This window comes from Mastigoproctus giganteus, chromosome 8, assembly GCF_048544385.1.
Source record: "Mastigoproctus giganteus isolate SK-2022 chromosome 8, ASM4854438v1, whole genome shotgun sequence".
In the NCBI taxonomy this organism is placed as follows: domain Eukaryota; kingdom Metazoa; phylum Arthropoda; class Arachnida; order Uropygi; family Thelyphonidae; genus Mastigoproctus; species Mastigoproctus giganteus.
Genome location: NC_143582.1, coordinates 230,027,386 through 230,049,778, shown reverse-complemented (window position 1 = coordinate 230,049,778; position 22,393 = coordinate 230,027,386). Strand labels below are relative to the sequence as shown.

Sequence of the window (22,393 nt, the reverse complement as noted above, 5' to 3'; positions counted from 1 at the left end):
TTTCAATCGTCATACAAATCATCGCAAAGGCAGAAATATCGAAGAACCAAACCACCCCTCCATTCTCCGATAGATAAACCAATGCAGAGGATTTGCATGGCGGTGGTCCTTATGCAGCGAAAAATAATCTATAGAACAGACAGCACTCTAGATCAGAGCCACACCACTGACATAATGCAAGCTTAACCAGCTTATATAATAGAAAGGAAAGAAATAGATGGCAGTACAGGCGCTGCTTATTTAGCATATCAACCCACTACTACCATTAATTTATATTATATTATGTGAGGTAAAAATTAGGCAAAAGTAATAAAAATAAATAAATATTGCTATGTAGCTATCATTATTACTTTTGCCTAATTTTTACCTCACATAATATATATATATATATATATATATATAGCTATCCATAAATATTTTAAAAGATAGATGGATAAATTCTTGTGAGAGAGAGATGATGAAAAAAGAATTGTGCCGAGGATAGTGTAAAAAAGTAAATTTGGTTTTGTATGAATTACTAGATTTTAAGAGAAGTGTGAACGAGAAAGAAAAAGTATAGTGCAGAAAAAAAACTATAAACATTGAAATGAAAAGTACGCAAATATTGAGCAGTAAAAGATAATGCAAAAATTATAAAAATGTATTATACGTTCTAATCTCAATGCAAAATATAGAGCAGAAAAATTAAATTTTTAGTTAAAAGTTAGGCTGTTGATACATTAATACCAGAAGCAGGATAGGTCATAGTTAGTTATCCTGGACAATATTACATTGCCTCACATCTGTTGAAAAAAATTAGCTACAAAAGTAAAGGGGAGGATGTGAATAAAGCAGTGAAATCAGCAGCAGATTTTAAAATAGCCGGTGTGTAGTCACTCAGTAGAAACAACACAATTTGACACTACATTAAGATACACTTACACTGCTCCACTGATTGGTCTTTATCTGTACACATCCACACACCATAAATATGGAGTTGCCATGGAGTAACAGGTGCTGAATACATATCAACAAAAAAGAGAGACCATATTATCACACACATGCACATTAAAGTATGGTTAATTTTTGTTTCTTTTTTAATTTTTCACTTAACTTGCGATCAATCATACATACATTGTCTGTGGCTACTCTCTGCATACACTGTTGTACAATTTGTTGCTAATTTTATTGCTCTATCCTTTGTTTTGTAGCTTGTTTTCTCCATCAGCTATGTGGAGCAGTGAAACTGTTCCAGATAGGCAATCATTATGTAGTCCCTTCAATGTTGAGTCACGTTGACTTATCCTATTTCTTAGTACTAATGGATTCACAACCTAACTTTCGATATTCTATTTTCACTTTTGTTTTTTTCCACATTCTACTCAGTATTTATATTTCATGTATTTCTTTTACTTTTATTTATGTTCTTTCCTTCGTGTTTCTGCTAAAATTGGCTACCTTATATACTAATTTCCGTTCACATTTATTTATATATATTATTTTTCCCCTCCCTCTTTTCATTCTCCAGAATTTAGAAGTGGGAAAAAGCCAATTTTAGTAGCCACAGATGTTGCTGCTAGAGGATTAGGTAAGTAATTTAATTGGTTTTAGAAGCTGTTAGACATGGAATGTGGCATGACATGGAAAGGAAAAAAATATAAAAACAAAAAAAAAGAAAAAAAAAAAAAAACAAGGCTTGTGACTTCTGATATGTGGTATAAATTCTGTAATGTCTAGTTTATGTAAAATTTATTTTTCATTAATTATTTTGTCAGTGAAATTTGTAACTGTATATGTGTATATATATTTATTCTCTAAACTGAGTGCAAATGTTTATTTCAAATCATTAGGAAAGATGAATGTTTTCAAGATGTAGAAACTTTTTTTTTTTTTTTGATAGTGATTATATTGACTATACTGAAATCAAAAATTGAGAAACAGCTAGATGTTTCTGGACCCCTCTTCCCCCATAAAGTTTAAATGTCAGTTGTAAGTAACAATTTAAAAGTTATGGGTTTTGTTTTCAAAATGGCCTAAACAAATCCTTGATTTATTAAACTGCCATATTTGAATGTTGGGGTTATACTCTGAATTTGGGGACTTTGTTTTTTAATATGGGTAAAGGTGACATGCAAAAAGATTAACCACTTATTCCTACAACACTATTCAAAATAAGTCTTATTACTTGAAATATTATCACTGGATTCATGTACATTTGATACTTTGCAGTTTTTTGATCTTAGCTCTAGTGCTTTAAGCATTTTCACTGAGGCTTCATATCTTAATATTAACTATTTTATTTAAATAACAATGATATGTACCTGTACTTAGCATATGTAGTATACATTGGGTTATTGGCCTACATATTTCTTTAAATAAAAATAACATTCAAGTTGTAAACTCCTCAATTGTTACTTCTACACCAGCTTTTGCTCTTCCAAGTACAGAACTAAAAAATCTGCATTATCTTTATAATTCATTAGAAAATGGTAATTTTGATAGTTAATGTTATGTCATATTTGAGTTTTTCTTAATCGCAAAATTGGCAACTAGATCATTTCCTGAGTCTATTACCAGGAATCAGCAAAAACTTTTTCCTGAACGATATTGTTACGAGAGACCATTGTGTAATACTTAAAATCAGCTTTTAGTATAATTAAATAGATTATTTAGTAATTATATTAAAAGTATTAGGTGACATATTAGTATTTTATTGAAAAATACTAGAAGATGCAAAGCCTTTGACCCAGTACTCCCAATGTAATAAAACTTATGTTTTTGGGCAGCATTTCCCAACCTTTGGTTCACTTATAAAAATGGTCTGCAATAATTAACAATAAAATGGCTTTTTGTTATTAATCTGTAGCTTGCTTTTTTTTTTTCTTTTTTTTTTTTTTTTTGCCCTTTATCTCTGCCTCAATTATAACAGTGAAACTGTATCTGAAAAAGGTACAAAAATATTGCCTATGTAATTTGTTGGGCTGGTTGGGGGGGGGGATTTTACATATTGAAGGCTTTATCCTAATAAATTTACTGCAAATGAAGGTACATTCTGTTAAATAATTTATTTCAAATTATTAATGATTGATTTACACCATTTTGTTAAATTCACAGTTGTCAATACTATATAATGATAAGAATGAATCATAAGCCTGCTTTGTTATTAGATACATAAGAGAATTATTTGAAATATATGGACTTATTTGTCTTAAATGATAGTTTTTAGTAAAACAGCATAATGTGGACATCTCCAACCATGCCAAGGTGTATGCAAGAAATGAATGAATACAAGGGTTCAGCTGAGTGGAGATTACAATGTTGATTAACTACTTCTTGAATGGGAGGTGGTGATTTCAGTTATAGTGAGAAGAAAGCCCAAAAATGTTTCTATCCTTTCCAGTTCCTGATTCCAGATTGACTTAATTTGTGTGGTTTCCAATCCTTGGTAAAAAAAAGCTGGCAGCAGAAGTGTTAAAACAATAGCCAGTAGCAATTAATTGCTGTTGGTTTTATGATCAGAATATTTTACAGAAGGTGGAAGTTGCTGAAAGTTTGGTAGAATCTACCATTTGAGCCATTTTGTTCAGATAGTTTAAAACTTAGGTGTTTAAAAAGAAATTGTTTCATAACTTTGACTTAATTTTTTTCTTTTGCTGCATATATTGAAAGTGACTTCCTGAGGATCGGGTAATTTACCTGTCTTTTTGTATGATTATGTTTAAAATTGGGTTTTTCTGCAGTTTATATTACTGAAATAATCTTTTGCAATACATTACTTTATTGAACTTAAATGCAGTTCTAAATCCTTAATTACCCAATACATTTTTTTTTTTTTTCCTTGGCCTGTTTCAAGCTAAACAACTGGCCTGGTGTTGTTATATTGCTAATGTTATTAATATCAAGTAAGTTAAACTATAAATAGTCATATTACAGAGTATATTGAAATGCTACGAGGGCTGTTCAATAAAAAATGATAATCCCCTAGACACATACAACTAACGTGCCATGCGCTTACTCCAACGTTTGCCATTCTTCAAAAACGTGAGGCTATTTTTTGGCATGTTTGAGAATCATTTCCTACTCTACTTCTGACAACTGGAAACATTTTCCTTGTAGCCCCTTTATTTAACGTTGGAAATAAAAAGAAATCGAAAGAAAAGTTAGGGCTGTAAGGCACATGAGGAATAATTTTGACATTAATGCTTGCTAAGTACTCAACAGTATGAGCAACACAAGGTCTCGCATTGTGGTGCAGTGTCGATTCTCTGCGTGCACTTGTGGTTGTTTGCAACAAATGTGATACCACAAAAATAGGTCCCATAATGATCGCATGATGTGGCATAACATGCTGATAAACCATTCCTTGAATGTCAAAAAAAAAGACCATAGCTGCTTTTTTTTTTTTTTTTGTTCAGAAGTTACGACTTTTGCTTTTGCTTTTTTCAGGTGTTGACAGTGGCATAGACTTCCAAACAAGGCTTTGTTGCTAACTCTCTTGGTTTAAACGAAGCCATATCTCTGCTGTTATGGCCATGTGCAACTTCATCCTCAGTAAGCATCCATTGTGGCTCCTGCCAAACCTCCATGCAACTTGTTGCTCAGGTGTGAATAGTCTTGGAAGACTGTACAAACATATCATATGCAAGTGGTCATGGAGAATACTGTGCATGCTTCCTACCAATATCCTTCCCACCTCTGCCAATTGCCTTACTGTTATACAGTGATCTCTCCTGATTACAGAAGTAGTGTTTCTGGCTTCTGTGTAGATTCACTTTTTTTAATATTTCAGCTGATGTTTTCTTGAGGCGAAAGCAAAATTTGAAAATAGCATGCTGTACCCCTGCATGTCATGTCCATTGTTATATAGGCGAAACTGAACAGGCATAAACTGGTCATACAGTTCTATGTTATGCTGGTTAGTTTAGTATAAATTCTGCATGCAGCTCCAGCTGGAATTAGGAAGCATTACAGTTGTACATGGAAAATTATGACCATTCTTTATTGAACAGCCCTCATAAGTAAAAGATCTGCCAATAAACAAAGGAACAACTGTTAGACCTGGCTGTACTTGGATGACTATTGACCAACATAAACACAAGTGCCACTCTTCATACCACCATTTTGGTTCTTTTTGCTACCTCATTAGTGAAGAACTAGATGTAACAGAAAAACCTGAATTGAAGATGGAATAACACCTGAAACCTGGAGGCATAACTATTTGATTCTAGGTAGAGAGGAAATTTTAATGTTGAAAAGATGGGGACTGTATTTACCATAAAAACTAATACTAAAGAACAAAAATATGTAACCATCATTACCGAAAAGTACCATAAATTAGGAATTAATACAAATTATTCTCAACACAGCAGAGTAGTTAGGCACAAGGTGCATCAGTACGTGCTTTGAGTGACCTATGTGATTACTAACCTAAATACTGTGCTGTTTCTTGTATTTGTTCTATCTTGTGAACTGAGCCCATAATTGTCCTAGAGTATAAACAAAAATTAAATAAATAAATAAATAAAAATAAACTCATTGTGTACTTTATTTCTGTACAAGGAATGCTTTGAAAAGTTCCTGACCTGAGTATGGAGGATTTATTTGAGGAGTCTGGTAACTTGTTGCTTTTCAACATAGTCCCCTTTGGATTCAATACATTTTCGTCACTGATGCTGCAGTCCATCAAATCCAACTGCGAAGAAAATTTTCTCTTTGAGCCTCCAGGAATACATCCATTGCAGAAGTGATCTCGCTGTCAGTGAAAAATGTGGATGTCAGATAGATATTTTTTCAAACTAAGAAATAGGTGAAAGTCTAATGCAGCTAGATCTGGTGAATAATATGTTGGACATATGAGCAGGTGCCATTGTGCTGGTGGAACAAGACACCTTTTCTGTCCTTGGTTTGTCTTTGTTTTCATGCAAATGCCTCAAATTGTCTGCATAATATGCCCTGTAACTGTCTAGCCTTTCTGAAGGGATAATTTGCTATCAACACTCCATCAGTTTTCAAAAAAAGACAGTGCTATCACCTTGCCAGCAGAAGGAAGTGACGGCTTTTTTCAAGGGGGAGAAGAGGTGTGTTCCCACTATTTGCACTCTTCCTTTGTCTTTAGCTGAAAATGATGGGACCCTATCTCATTGATGGTCACAAACTAACAAGGAAAACTGTTGGATCTGCTGGCAACGTCTTTGGGATCCATTGTGCCAACACCTTTTTCATAGCAAGAACCTCTGTAGTGCAAACATTCAGATGAGGTGACGAAGATGTTGACAATATATCAAACTGTCACTTTTCGAGCAGTCACCACCAGGTCATCCACAGTGTTTGTGACTTTCCAGGCCTTTTCTTCCTTGTTTAAATTCTGCTGCTCACTTTTTAACCATTGGAATAGGAAGGGGCTTCCACCTGCTTTGTTGTAACCTTATTCTCATGACTTGCCTGTGGCATTGTCCATCTTTCCTCATTCACACAGCTTTGCTGATTCTGGATCTGTAATTAAAAAATTTTTATTGAAACTTGGTGGATTGCTATTTGGAGTTACTATGTTGTTTGTTATTTGGTTTTTAGCAGCATTAGCAACTAAGGCCATACTGCTCCGGAATATGCGGTGGTCATTCCCTGACCTTTCCGCATCCTCCGTATTTGGTGGTGACGGGCTCGAACCCCGGTCTAATCAAGAAGCGTGTGCTAAGGAGTTACTATATTCTGTACATTAAGTACAGAAATTTTTAATGATGTATCACTACCCATTTCATACTTAGGCCACTGATATCCCTCTCATACTATTTGCACATTAATTTAGTTTAGCCCCTAATGTAGCCTCATTCTTCAGTAATTGTCAGTGTGAGGATTTAATAGTTCAGCCCTTTTTTTGTTTCAGTTATAATTAGATTTGGTTTTTTTTTTTTTTTGTTCAAGACAAGCTTAGTTGTTATTTTATTTGGAATCATTAATTTGTGTGGTTTATTTTACTTTGAATAACAATGGTTCTTTATTTCATCCCCCCCTTTTTTTTTTTAGGTTTTTATGGGTTGAGTTCCCTTCTCTTTTAAATATTAATTGAGATTTCTGCTCAACCTAGAATCAAATGATGCATCCACTATTTAAAAGGGAGTTGCTAAACACAGTCTCTTTGCTTTAGGTCTTTCTATTATGCCTACATTGATGAAGTGAATAAAGTACCAAAATGGCCTTATGAAGGTGTGGCATTTGTATTCCTGTTAGTCAATAGGCATAGCCCAGTTAGATGTTCATTTACTTATTGGATCACATGCGTGGCATTTCAATATATTATTTGTCTGTGCAAATAATTTCAATATATTATTTGACACTGTCTCAATGTGCTGTAGTCCCAGATGTTTCAAATGTTAGCCATTAAAAAAACAACTCAAAGGTTAGCTAAAAACTTTGTTCATATTGCATATTTTTGGACTTGTGTAGGAAAACATGCTGGAGTCACACTTTAGTGCATGTCTGAGTACAATCTTTCACAAAGAATTGTGTGAACATTTGCAAATAAGCCAACTGTTTTGACTGTGCTTAGCACCCATATAATTTTATTTACACATTAATTTCCAATTATTAACTAATTATTAACACATTAAGTTAATAAATTAACTTTGATTGTATTTAGGTCACCATATATGGACATAATGGTCACCATAAGCAAAAAATATGACGCATCACCTTTCAGCAAGAGAATCCCAAGTTAAATTTCACTTTTGTGCTTGGTGTTGTTTAAAGCAGAATCTGCTTTTTTTTAATGTGTTATACGTGGTAGATGTTATCAGACAAATCAAGGTATAATCAAGGCAATGACCACATTTATTGTAGGATAGTAGTTTGTTAGTTGTGAGATAAGTGTTCACACATTGCTTTGAGCATTTCCATCTGTTAATTTTTTTCTTATCTGAAAAAATGAAGGCGAAATTTGAGAGATTGGGCTTGGAGAAAGTTATCATAAGTAGTTTTGTGTCTTGCATTTGAAAAACAGCTCTACCATGATTAGCTGCAAACTACTTCATTGTTTTTATTGGTAAGTACTCGAATGCCATTATGAAGAAAAAATTTTGCTGAAAAAATGTACTTAAAATATTGGAATTTAATTTTTAGAACAGTGAAAACTTAACACATCTTTACATTAAGAATATGTCTGGGTTTGGTGTCAACCAAAGCATAGGATGCAAAATAATGGTACGCTCCAACAATGAAATTGGAGGAAATGTTATGGTATCAGGCTCTTTTTCAAGTTCAAAACCATATTGCCTGGTTCATCCTTTTGTTTTTACGCAGTGCAAAATCTTGACATTTTAGACTTAACACACTTTTGCTGAAATACTACATTGCTGATCTTTGGACCTATAGGCACAGTAGTCAAATTACTGTGTTGCAAATAATTGTAATTGTTCTCAGAGAACACTGTCAGTCTGCATGTGGGCAACTTAATCTAGTGTGGTTTAGCCTTAAAGCATGAGAGATTATCTCTTTCTCCCCCACATGTTTGAGTATTATATATGGTTCCAAATCCTTCACCAGTTCAGCAAAACTGCATTACACATGCTATGTGATAAATTTGGTCTGAAGTTTTTGCTGAAATTTCATTCTGTAATTGCCAAAGCTTACCAGCAATCTGTTGGTACCAAACATTTAGTAAGTATAATTCTGTCGCTGATTTTATATCTGCAGCTTTTTTAAGATGCAAGACATCCATTTTTCCATATAGTGAACATTACATTTAGTTGGTAAGTGAATTGCAAACAATATTACAAGGATTAATATGTAACACCACTACTAATTTTATATGTTTACATATAAAATTAGTAGTGGTCAACTAATTTTATATGACCTCTACTAATTTTAAGACACTCAATGACCTCTTTGTGATGGACCAAAATATTACGACCACCTACCTAATAGTGTGTGTTGTGGGCTGCCTTTAGCCATGAAAACCACTTGCACTTGCTGTAGCATTGACTTCACAATACCATAGGTGTGCTTGGGTATCATGGACCAGCTGTACAGAAAGATATCATGGAGTTTGGCAACAGAACAGGTCCACTGGTGAATGCTGCATCTCACAAATGTTCAGTGGGATTGATGTCAGAGGAATTTGGTGGCCAGGGTAGCACACAAAATGCTTGGACATGATCCTTGAAACATTTCTGCACATACCATAGTGACAGAGCATTGTCTTGTTGAAAGAGTCCAGTGCCATCTGGATACAGTCATTATGTAGAAGAAACTTGTTCCGAAACAATGCTGAGGCAGGATGTGGCAGTGAGGGTGTGTTCAATGGGGACGAGGGGACCCAGTGATGTCCACGAAAATATGCCTCAAAACCACAATACTACTGCCAGTGGTCTGTTTTAGTCCAACTATGCAGCGTGGTTGCAGCTGTTCATCTCTTTGCCATTGAATGCCCATCTGTCCATTAGCATTGTAGAGCTGGAAAATTTATTCATAAGACTGGACAACTCTTTTACAGTCATCATGTCCAGGAATGATGCTATTGGTAGAGGTATTGATGACTGATAGTAAATGTGTGTACAATAGTTTGCCTACTTTGTAGGCCTATCCCCGAGTGTCTTCTGGATGGCATGTTAAGAATTATTTTTCTTTGCACCCTGTTTGTAGTCTGCCATTAATTCAGGGATTGATATTATTAATGTTTGGCATTTATGTGTGAATGTAGATGCAAAATGCTCATTCAGCTATCTCAGCATCCTTCGCTAGAGATTTCTCATAATCTGCCTTCACTTGCATAACCTTTGTGACTTGATTATAGATTAGCTTATATATACACCATAGGCTTCTGTGTCGCCTGATAATTTATATGCATCCCATGCATTTTTCTTCTCTGCCACAAGTCTCATCAGTTCATCTGACACTCGTGGCAGAGAAGAAAAATGGTTAGCAGTAATCTGAGTAATTTATGAACTGTGGTACTACTCAGGATAGTGGAGAATGAAAAACACCTGGGGGCATTTCTCATTCTCTGAGCAGTGCAATGCTGCCAGAACAGCTCACTACATTTTGTAAATGATATACAGAAACATTGCTAGTGGGGACAAGGAGGTGATTCGATTATCCCTTTGTATAAGGCCATGGTTAGGCTGCATCTTGAGTACTGTATACAGGTCTGCAGGCCTTGCTTTAGGAAGGATATAGACTACTGGAATGGGTGCAGAGAAGGCAAACCAGATTGGTGAAGGGAACAAAAGGGTGCTCTTACCTAGAAAGGTAGTTGGGAGCAAATTGTCTTTCTAGGAAAACACTGCAAATTGTAGCATATTGAGACCAGGCACTTATGAAGTGATCTGATTGAAGTATTTAAGGCTCTGTTTGGATTGAGTAAGCTCAGTGTTAATGGCATTGTTTCACTTGCTGCGACTACACACAAATGAGCAAGCATAAGTTGAAGTTGAGTAAGGATGGTTGTAGGATAGCCAATTACAGAGAAGGGCAACGAAATTGTAAGTGGAACAAAGCATAGCTGTTACCAAGAAAGGCTTAAATTCTTCAAATTGCAGCTTCTGGAGAAGTGCAGTGATCTGATTGAGGTGTATCTGGCCTCGAATGGTTTGAGCAAGCTCAACACTGGTGGGATTCTTCCCTTTGTGCACAGATTACTCACCTGAGGGGAAATAAATTCAAATTGAGGAAAGACAGTTGTAGAATAGATGTGCAGACTGTTTGACTTCAGCCAGTGAAATAGAGATTCTTGGAGCGCTAATTGGTGGCTTTTTTTTTTGTTGGTGCTATAAAAACTTGCTTTCTTGTATCATTTGCCATTACTACTACTATTGTGAGCAGTAGAGCTCTCTGTCACAGACAATATATGACAACTGCCATTCACCTAGACTATCAGCAACTGGTGTCTCCCTATTGTGGAACTTTGGATGGTTTTGTTCCTCTATCAAATCATTCCCACAATACTTGTGGTCACTGAGCTGCTACCCCCTCACCTTCCTAGCAGTGCAAATCATTCCCCATTCAATCTCTATGAGGTACTACCTGAGTTGTTCAGTGATATTTCTCCAAGGTGCTTTGTAGGATGTATCCACCTATGATGATGGATGGTCATAATGTTTTGGTTTGAGTGTAATTGATAAGTCTTCACTTGTAAAATTGAGAAAAGTATATACTAATAAGGAAATTTACTCCTATTCCTCATGTAGCAAAAACTTCTGAACAGTTCAGAAATCTATACAGAATTTAGTAGATGTTTCATTTGGGAAAATTCAGCCCTTCAGTAATGTATTCTGTGAACATGAGTTCTATGTTATCTGTTTTATTCTTAGTTATTTATTTCCATTTATATGAAGGTTGGAGAAGCAAAGGCTAATCTACCTGAAATATGTGCTCTGATTTCATCTTGAGTAAATATACGTTTACATGTCAATGAAAGTTGGCGCCATCCTAATAGTTGTCTAAAGAGAATACAAAGCATGCTGTCAGTTGTGAATAAAATTATAGACCTTAGCAACTAATTAAGCTTTTATTGCAGGCTGTGAGAATAAAAAGCAATCTATTAGCATGCTGGTACTGAAAATACATTAGCAAATTCAGAAAAGTTTCAGATTAATTGGATTTCCAATAAGTACGGTTAAGTTTAGGAGAATGTAAGTGTTCCTGGTGATAGATAGCTGGAATGCCACCATTTCTGTTTTGTGGATAAATGAAACAGTTTCAGTTGACAATTGCATAAATTGTCAAGCGACTTTCGTGTTTAATTGATGCAGGGTTTCCCAGGTGCAAACAGGACAATACAAATTGAAATGGAAAAATGATATAAAAGGAGTTTTATTTGTCAGGAAACTCAAAGGACAATAGCTGCACACATTTTTTGTAGGTCTTCCAACTGCAATATAAAAATCCTTTGTAATAATCATGTTGAGGAACAGGAATCTATGAGGAAACTTCAAGACCTTTTCTACAGAATATTTTAAAGTGGTTATATAAGTTTGTGTTTTTTAATACAGTTCTGTTATAAAACTTTTATTTGGTTAATATTTGAGTGGTAAAACAATACAGCAATAAATTCAAGAAACTTAAGACATTTTTCATCTATCTTCCACTTTGATATATTGAGGATCTACTGTAATGAATATTGTGGGCAAGAAGTGCAATCTAATCTTAATTTTTTTGTTGGTTGCCAAACATGACTCTTAATAGTTTTGTAGTGAGGACTGCAATGTCATCTGGAGGCCTTGGGTGCATGGTTGGTTTTGTCCCTCTTCGACCTTTTATTAAACTTGTAAGCATTTAAGAAACATTTATGGGGCCTAGGTGTATCACATCCATTGTACTGCCATTCCCCTTTTCCCTTTGCATGGCCCTGCTTGTAGTTACATAAAATTAGCAGGCCAACTTCCTCCCCCTAAGCACACTTAAGTGCATGGCACTTCAAAGATACCTTCAGAATTAAGCCTTTAAATGTTTTAATCGTGCCAAGCAGCAAATGAAAGTCATGATCTTGAATTTCTATTGTGCCAACTGAACAACAAAACTTCAGTATTATGCCACTTTGGCTGTAATGATCAATAGCAACTATGGTTCTTTTTAAATTCCTGATTATCACCCTTCCCTCCCTCACTGTGGTAAAATAGTGGGATGTTATTTTAACTAATACAAAAAATTACTTAAAAGGGAAGGGAGAGACTGTATAAACATGGAATCCTTTTCAGTTTGCAAATTTTAAAATCTGCTTCAGGGAAATGCCAGTTATTAAATTAAGGTAATAGATTTTTGATCTTTTACAGCTATGGAAATATTTTGTAAACCTAAATTCTTTGCACAGCCACATTATCTTTAATAATAATAATAATTCATAGATACAAGTAAAAATAGAATTTTATTGAATGTTTGTAGAACCTATAAGACCACTTTTCTATACAATGAACTTTGCTCATCTCGCTGAAAATAAATATTTTACTATTTTTAAGAGTTTATTGGTGTAATCATAATACTCTGGAATTCTTTTAACTAAAAATATACATTAAATTCCCTATAACAATATTATAAATTAAAACTGAACATTTTAATATGCTTGAACTTTAGTTTTTTTACTTTTCTTTCATTCTTGTGATTTATAAAATGAACTTGCCTTATTTATTTCTTTGTGTTTATTTTATTTTTCAGAGGCACAAATGGTTGAAAAGAATAATCTTAATTTGTGCTTCTGGAATAGTGTACCAAGACATATGTGTAATGGCCCACCAAATGTCAAATTTAATCACGGCCTTTCCTCAAAATTCCAGTCATGTCATTTCCTGATAAGTAAATTCTTAGGCATTTTCATTGAAGTTGTTATTATTAATCATCTGGTTAATGTGCTTGGGGAAACCTGATTACATCAACCAGATTAAAAGTAAACACCTGCATAGAACAGCTGTGTGAATTTTCAAAGGGAGGAGTTAAAAAAAAAAAAAAATAAAAATAAAAAGCTCTATCACATAGCATGTGGAGGCTTTTTAAAATTAAACAGAAAACTTCTTCTGCCTCTTCTGCAAGTGTTTGCATGTCAGCATTGTGTGTGTTTAAGCCACTGGTCGTGACGGGAGGAAGTCGAGTGCTCTTGATATGTGCAGTTAGAGCACCCTTCAAGCCCGAAGTGTCCATACGGCTGGGAAAACTTTTGGAATGAAACTTAAGGTAATAAGTTTTCCTTTATTAGATAATGGTTTTTATATCTTATGAACTACTTTTAAACTGCAGTTAACAGTGCACTAATCAAGAAGTTGACTTAGGTCAGGTTCCAGATCAGTGCAAATGCTAACTGCACTGACCTTAGAAATGCTAAGCATTGCCCTTCTGTGAAAAGAATATTTGGTTACTAACTTTACTTTTTAATTTACATTAATGGACTATGCATGCATTGTACAAATAAGTTATGTTGATCAATAGTATAAAGCTCCTGTCAAATTATTTAACAGTGCTAAATATAAAATCATTGCCAAACTTGTTCATAAATTGGTACCTGTTTTTAAAGGTTGGATTTTAACGTTATTCAAAATTATCGAAAACTTAGAGGATGCGAAACTGAATTCTTTTGCCACATTTCTTCAATTGAAATTTGCTGTATCTTTAAATATGAAGGTCATTCACAAAATCTATCATCTGTAATTTTCACATGTGTAAACAGATATTTTAGGCATAGGTGCACTGAAAATAATTGGCATTAGGTTTTTTTTATTCCCAAAAACTATTTTGATCATATTTACAAAGCATTATTAATAGAGGAAGTCAGCAAGGACGTGAAAGTAATTTCTCTGTAGTGAAATATCGGTTGAATTTGTATTGTAATGGAATTTTAATGTATATATTATATTTACACAATGGAATAATATGCTGGGATGCTGACACAAGCAAAATGAATAGGTACAGAGGTCAATCTGCCCCCCCCCCCCATTCTGGAATGTATTCAAGTAAATTCAAAGTATTTTTCCCACCTTGATAATAAAGATAGCATTTTTCTTTAGTAGTTTTATTTGCCAGAAGTTTGTAATATTTTTTACTTTAACTACTTTACCGAACTTCATGGCTTGCCATTGTATTTTGTTGTTTCCACTGAAATCCTCTTTAATTTTCCTATTCTTCATCTAAATTTATTATAGTATCAGGAATACAGTTTAGCTTTTGGTCAAGATTTCTGTATTTTATGTTTTGTGGCAAAGAAGAACTCAATTTTTTAAGTGAACATTAGATAAATTAACTGTTTAGTTCAGTACTGAAACGCAAAGATTTTGCATTAGTCAATGCTATAATTGAATTGAGCATAATTAAAGCAAAGAACTTTAAAATACTGTTTATTGTATATTATAACAACATGAGTTATCTGCAGTGTATGACGTGCATCAGTTGTCACTAATTTGGGAGAAAAGTCTCTGGATACTCTGCTCTCTGTTAAAAGTTGACACTTTAATATTAAGTTAGCCAATGTCCTCTATCACAGAGTCAGCAATTTTGTCAGTTATCATTACAAATAAAATCCCTTTATTTTTCTCTTTTCAATAAAACTAGCAAATGCCAACTTTGTCACAAACATGAAAGTTTGTGGTTAAAATGCTTATTTCTGGCAAAGTGATTATAGATATAACTGTAATTTCCTACTTTGGTATTTAAATCTTAAACCATTACTAATATTTGTCATTAGTTTCTGCTAATCTTAATTTTTTTTTTTTTTTTTTTTTTTTTAGACTTCAACTGTATATTCAGAAAATTTTGGTTTCCCCACTTTCCATTTTTAATATTGCACACAACTGTATTAAAAATGCTTTCCAAGTATTCTAACTAGTTATAAAATTATTAGTATGCCTATCTTGCACTGTCTTCCTTTCAAAATAGGCTTATAATGGCCCACTTCCTCTGTATCCATCCTCTTGGTGTAAGAAGTACTCCATATTTTTATCATTCTAATTCTTTTGCCAATGCTATTTCTTACCAATTTAAACTTCTAGCTTTAATTGGACTTATGGTTTCAGTAGCACGTTTAACATAGTGCGCTGGTCCTTTGATAACCAGTAACCACGTTAGAAACCTTATTGGTCTGGGTCACTCTCAGTATGGCAGCTTCACCATACTGTAGTGAAAATTTTACCTATAATTTGGTGAGCTTGTTGAAAAATTTGCATTCCATCGTTATTAATTCCTTAGTTTCATAACTGGCTACCTAATACATTATACCATGAGGTGTAGTACATCCTGACACTCCATGATAGTTCAGGGCCAGAGTCTTCAGCTTGTTTCCTACATACCTAGGTTGGTGTTGAGGGCCAACCAGTGATTGTTTCCCCAAACAAAGAATGAAGTTGAAGCAGCATTTGAGGTGATAACTTATCACATGATGCAGAGCAGGTCGACAGTTGATCATATGTTTTGCCGAGAGCCATAGTTAATAATGTAGAGTAACTCACAAAATGAGACCCCAACTGTGATTCCAAAACAAGAGCCAGTCAACAAATTTTAATGTGATTTTCATGTTCAGCAGCATAAAATTAGTCAAGATTGGGTGTTTTCATAACATTTTATGTGTTGACCAGTGTTGTCAATGACAATTAGAACTTTAAATTCGAGGTTTTTAGTTACCATGGATGTTTTGGCTTCGGGTACAAAGCAGTCGTGGAACCACTGTTAAGAATAATGTTGCAGTAGCCCATGCTTTTTTGTTCTTGATGCTTGGTGCATAGGCTTTACTACACCTCTCTGGGGCATTGGTACACAGAAGAAGATATATAATCCTTCACCGTCCCTAAAAACAGGAGCTGTTCATATTTTGAAAGAAAAGTTCTATTCAGCATTCACCCCCCCCCCCCAGAAGAGCTGTGGCAGTATCCTTTCTTCTCAATCAGTTGATGTAGTTTGTCATGAAACCTTTGAGCTGCTTCATGCCCCACCAGTGATCTTTATTTTGTGCAAACTGTCCTTATTTTCAAATCTATTGAACCATTGCCCTAATATTTCACTCTTCTGCGGGTTAAAATGATCAGATAACTGCTTTGCTTTCTCATGAATGATGGTACTATTTGGTGGAATGTTCTCCTGTGCATGATCCATAGTCTGTAAATTAAGAGCTTTTCCACTTGTTCGATTTAATTTTCTCGCACTTATGGCCCTTTCTCTTATCACTTTGTTTTTCTTTGTGGATCTCACCATTGACTCACTAATTTCAAAATCTTTCAACTGTTGGTGCACTTTTGCCCATTGAGTGTCTATCAGGTACTTTTTATATATATGTGTATATATATATATATATATATATATATATATATTAAGTGCATTATGTTTTTACACCTCTTTACACTAGATTCTTTGCTGTCTTTCGGCATTTTTAAGGGTAATACATTATATATATTATTTCACTTAGACAGCTCCTACTACTGGGGGAGTGGGAAATTGAGTGTGTTTGTGCCGATGCTGCTAAGCAGAGTTGGGTACACCAGTGAAGCAGTATGTGTATGTACCAGATTGGACTGGGATTGGGCAGTTCCCGGTAGCCAGTCTTTTTTTTTTTTTTTTCCCCTTTTGCAAATGTGCATAGCAATTACTAAATTTTAAAAATAACCCTGTAAATAATATTTTGGTAAGAAAGTGTTTACCCTATTTGCATGCACTTCTGGAGGGTTATAAGGAACAAATGGCAGGTTCTGCAGAGCTTCCCTATATCAAAAATAAACTTTAAGTTAAGGGCCCAAGTCTCAAGCTATGAAAACCATAAGAAATTGTGCATGTTGTTCATAGCCTCTTTCTGTACATAGCTGTGAAAAAACTGGGTTTGTTAGTTCAGTTTCATTTTGGAGGCATTTTGCCATAAGATGCTCTAGTATGGGACTGGACTACTGAGTAAAAATGAAAAAAATAAAATTAAAGTAATATTTCTCCATTGGAGAAGTATGTTGCTTTTTATTTAAATAGTTCAATACCAAGGCAACCCATGGTGCCTCCACAATATAAGATTGATGCACTAAGTAGCAAACCCAGCTTGATCACTATGTACAGAAACAGGCTATACTTGACGTGTACAAATTTAAATAAAAATGCTTAGCATTTCTTTTCCATATAAAATGCACTATTTGTAAATTTCTAGTAAGAATCGATGTAATGGAAATGTGAGATGTTGAATATCAAATACTGCTAGCCTTAACTTGTATAATTTTTGTAAATTTGTGAAGGGTCCTGTTGTGATTCTGTTTTTTAAATAGTTTTGATTTAAGTTCATGAGTAAACATTTGCCTCTTTGTAACATTAGTGGATGTTTGGTAATCTAATTGTTAGAAATTTATAGGATCAACTGAAGATTATATTTTCTTGCTGATGATTAAAAAATGAAATTTAAAAAAAGGGAAGGTGCTGTTTTATAAATATCACCAAAGGGGGTGGGGGACTTGAAGGCAATAAGAACTGTAAGAAAACAAGATGATTTTCTTTAAATTAATTTTAACCCGGCAGTGACATCTGACAGGTTCCGACCCCTTTTTTTTTTTCCTGGAAAATGTTTTTTTAATTCTTCTTCTTGAGCGATGCATTTTTGAAAATTCTGTAAAAATTGAAAATGGAAAACAAGATGTCTATTATTCTTCCATTATTCAGTTTAAAACACTTGTATACCAAATTTTAAAAATGTGCGGGGATATATTTCTGTTATATTATGAATTAGATAGTATGAATCAGAGCTGTAATGCTCAATACGTACGTTCTACGTTGATATTAATATTTGTAAAAATAATAAGAGGAGTTTACCTCAATATAATACGTAGAACACTTCTGTATGATACTCTCCAGAAATTAAAACGAAAAAAATCGAAAAATTACATTAGAGTAACAAATAATTAAAAATCAATTTAATGCAATTAAAATATTGAAAAGAATAACGAAAATATTCAAAACGATTTTCCTTCCTGCAGCTGACAATGCTTTTCATGTCATGATCACAGGAATGAAAATTACCGAATAGGGTTGAACTTGAAACGTAAATAGTGATTGTCTTCATGCATGCACGTAAAGGTCCACACATCGGAGATCAAATATGGCCGACAAACATTAACAAGAATTCTTGTGTAATTTAATTTCTACGGTTTCTGCAATTAATAGTCACATATAATTACATTGGACATTAAGTATTTTTGCCTCGTTAAATAAAAAGTGTTTTTTGTTAATGACATGAAAGGCTAATTCTGAAGCTGCTGAACGAGAAGCACGAACTGAGGCTTCATGTTGATTCTACACGAATATTCAGAGAAAAGCATGTCGAACCTTGGTAAGACGAGTTGCAATCACTGCAAGAAATGTTGTACACTAGGTCATTAATTTGTGTTGAGCACGCGGAAAGAACAGAGCGATTGTTCAGTATAGTGTGTAATTTCCGTTTTGGCCTGGCCACAATTTTAAATTCGGTATCTTTAAAGAATCTGTTAAACTGTTTGTGCCACTGTTCAACGTATGGGACAGGAATAAAGTTTTTGATATTACTATTGTTGGTTGGTGTAGTATTTTGTATCCTATCCTTAGCCTGTACCCTAATTCAGTTTATTGTAGGAAGTGGATAACCCCTGTTTAAGAGCCTGCTAGTTAATATTTGTATTTTTGCATCCAAAGCAGATTCCGTCGTTGAATATTTATAGGCATTTAGAAATTGATTAAAGATAATCGATCTTTTGTAGGTGAACGAGTGATAGCTATTATAATGTAGAAGCCTACTGGTGTTTGTAGGTTTTCGATAGATGCTAAATTGGATTTTATTAGAGTCCCGAGTAAGGATGAAATTTAGAAAGTTTAATGACTTTGTATCCGTATCCTCCTTTCCAATGTAAATTTGAGTCTAGAATGAATATTATTAAACAAATGTAAAATGTCTTGGATAGTACTACTACTATCAGTAATAACTAGAACATCATCTACGGGGTCGAAAAGGTGTCAAATGTATATGCTCAATGCAAATGTTGAGAGATAGATCTCTGACATTAAGCTACTCAGGCTCAACCCATTGGCAATCGAAAAATTTGATTGTACACCTTGTCTCGAAAGATGACATAGTTGACCTCAACTAACAGTTTAACTGGAAAATTTCCTTAATAGGTAGCTTCATATAATTAATCAGTATCGAGTTATTATTTAACATATCCCAAATAATATCTAATGTGTATTTGACGTTTACATTTGTATATAACGAGGTAACATCTAATGAGAATAAATTGTCATTGTTGCCAAGTCTACTGTCTTTAAGATTATTAAATGTATCATAGTTCTTAATCCCAAATTGTATTACCCGTCTAAATGGTTTTGATGTTATATACATGTGTGGCTAAGGATGAAAATACCGAGTTCCTGTAGGAAACAATAGGTTGAATAGGAAATCCACTCTTGTGTAATTTTACCTGACCGAAAAGTGCAGGAATATTGTATGTTCTGGCCTTCAATTCCTTTAACTGAGCCATAGTAATGTAGTCGTTTCTTCAATACGTGGTTAATTTTAATATTTTTAATTGTGTTGAATTGATTTAATCATTTGTTACTCTAATGTAATTTTTCGTTTTAATTTCTGGAGAGTATCATACGGAAGTGTTTTACGTATTATATTGAGGTAAACTCCTCTTATTATTTTACAATGTTATATTATGTATATAAATATTAAAAATTGATGTATGTATTCAATACTATCAGTTCCTTTTTTTTTTTTTTTTGTTTCAAATTTGGTGTGCTTTGCAGTGAAACTACATCTCCTACAGTACAGGGCCATCTTTTGAGGGTGTTCAACTATGTGAAAAGTATAAATAAATAGAACATTCGTGCCTGTCTGTTACTGCACCACATCACCCTGACAGGTTGTCATGTGCAATTACTGTATGAAAACTATAAGTAAATCTCTCCAGAAACTATTGCAGAAAAGGTTTGACTATGTTTGGGAAGTTGGAAAATTTGTATTTTCCAACAATGGTATGCAATATACTATTATTTTTGAGGATCACATGTTAGGTAATTTGTTTTATGCAATCTTCCTCAGTATTTTTCTTTAATTCATCCTTGGCAACTATGCAATATACTATTCTAAACTTGCATTTATAACAGTGTTGAGTTCCATTCAACCATCATACAGCCACTTACTTTTTTTGTAGTATGGCAAATAATCCAGACATTGAAAAAAAAAAATTTTTTTTTTTTTTTTTTTTTTTTTTTAAGACTGAACAACATAATCATGTTGTGGAAGTAGTCCTTTCCCTCTGTTTTAGGTAAGTTAGAAATCTGTTTTGATTTGAAAGAGTGAAACCATCTAATGTCAAAGATATACAGTAGAATTCCCATTATCCAAAATTTTGGATATTTGTATTTTTGACCCCCCTTATTTTCTTACATTTAACTGTAAAACACAAAAATTAGCTATAAATAAAATAAATCATAATTCCACATAATATAAAACAATATTGAAGAGTATCAACTGCTGATATGATGTATCATCAGCCATTTTCAATCCACTGCAGGATGAAGGCCTCTCCAGCAACTTTAAAGTTCCTTCTGTTTTGTGCAATGGCCATCCATTTACTACCCACAAACTCATGAATTTCATCTGTCCATCTCCATTGTTGTCTTCCATGTTTTCTTCTAGCTCCTCTTGGGTACCATTCTGTCATCATGTCTTCGAACTATGTGTCTTGCCCAAGACCATTTTAGTTCTTTAGTTTTGATAAGAATGTCCTTTACTTGAGTTTGTTGCCTAATCCATGTATTTCTTATCTAAGTCTGATTCCTAATATAATTTATTCCATTCTTCACTGTGTAGTTCTCAGCTTCTCTTCCATTCTTTTGGTGAGTGCCCAAGTTTCTCTTCCATAAGTCATGGTGGGGAGTATGCATTGGTTCATTATTTTACGTTTAAGACAAATTGGGATATTGCTCCTCAGTATGTGACTTTCCTGAATGCTATCCATCCAAAATTTATTCTTCACTTGACTTCCAACCATTTATCATTATTACAGCTAATGACTTGTCCCAGATAAGTATATGACTCCACCTTTTCAGTTACTGCTCCTTCAATCATTATATCCCTTTCTGTGGCATTCTTGTTCATCATTACTTGTGTTTTAGCCATATTCATCTTTAGTTCAAAATCCTTACTAACTCTGCATAACTGATTAAGATTTTCTTCTAATTCTTTGGGATTGTGGCTTATGACCACAATTATCTGCAAATCGTAAATGGTTTAGGTACTCTCCATTCACATTGACTCCTTTCTGTGACCTGTCTAATCTTCTGAAAGCTTGCTCAAGGGCCACAGTAAACAACTTCGGAGATATTGTCTCCTCGTCGAACTCCTTTCTCAATTTTAACTTTACTACTGGCTTTGTCTAGTCTAATAAAGGAGGTAGCCTTCTCATATATTTTCTTCAAAATCATAATATATGTGGTATCTATGCCTTGTCTTTCCAGTGCCTGAAACATTGCCTTATGCTGTATGGAGGCGCCTCCGTAGCCAGGTGGGAAGGAGCAGCAGTGCGTAGCACACGCTTCTTGATTAGACCGGGGTTCGAGCCCGTCACCACCAAATACGGAGGATGCGGAAAGGTCAGGGAATGACCACCGCATACCCCGGAGCAATATGGCCCTAGTTGCTAATGCTCCTAAAAAAAACCAACATCATGCTGTATGGAGTCAAATGCCTTTTCATAGTCCACAAATGCCAGGCATAATTGTGTTTTATATTCATTTGCTTTCTCCATTAGCTGTGACATTATGTGAAGGTGAACCATAGTTGAGAATCCTGTCCTAAAGCCAGCTTGCTCTTTTGGTTGATTCTCATCAAGTATTCTTTCTAATCTGTTAGTTAATGACCCTTGTGAACAACTTATAGATGTGGGATAACAAGCTAATTGGTCTGTAATTTCCAATTTCTGATTTATCTCCTTTCATATGCAGCAAAATT

General features: G+C 34.2%; 1 protein-coding gene across 2 annotated transcripts in view; it reads left to right on the top strand.

Annotated features, from left to right (window-relative positions):
• LOC150082407 (putative ATP-dependent RNA helicase DDX17) overlaps positions 1-22,393 on the top strand; it is a 151,212-nt gene that overhangs the window by 108,947 nt on the left and 19,872 nt on the right. The window contains exons 12-13 of one of the 2 annotated variants that reach the window (XM_090379270.1): positions 1,508-1,567; positions 13,123-13,346. In XM_090379270.1, coding sequence (XP_090235396.1) covers positions 1,508-1,567; positions 13,123-13,331 — 269 coding nt within the window. In that variant the 3' untranslated portion in view covers positions 13,332-13,346. Of the gene's footprint in view, positions 1-1,507; positions 1,568-13,122; positions 13,347-22,393 lie in introns of those variants that run through there. The other variant, XM_090379269.1, reaches the window with a different exon arrangement.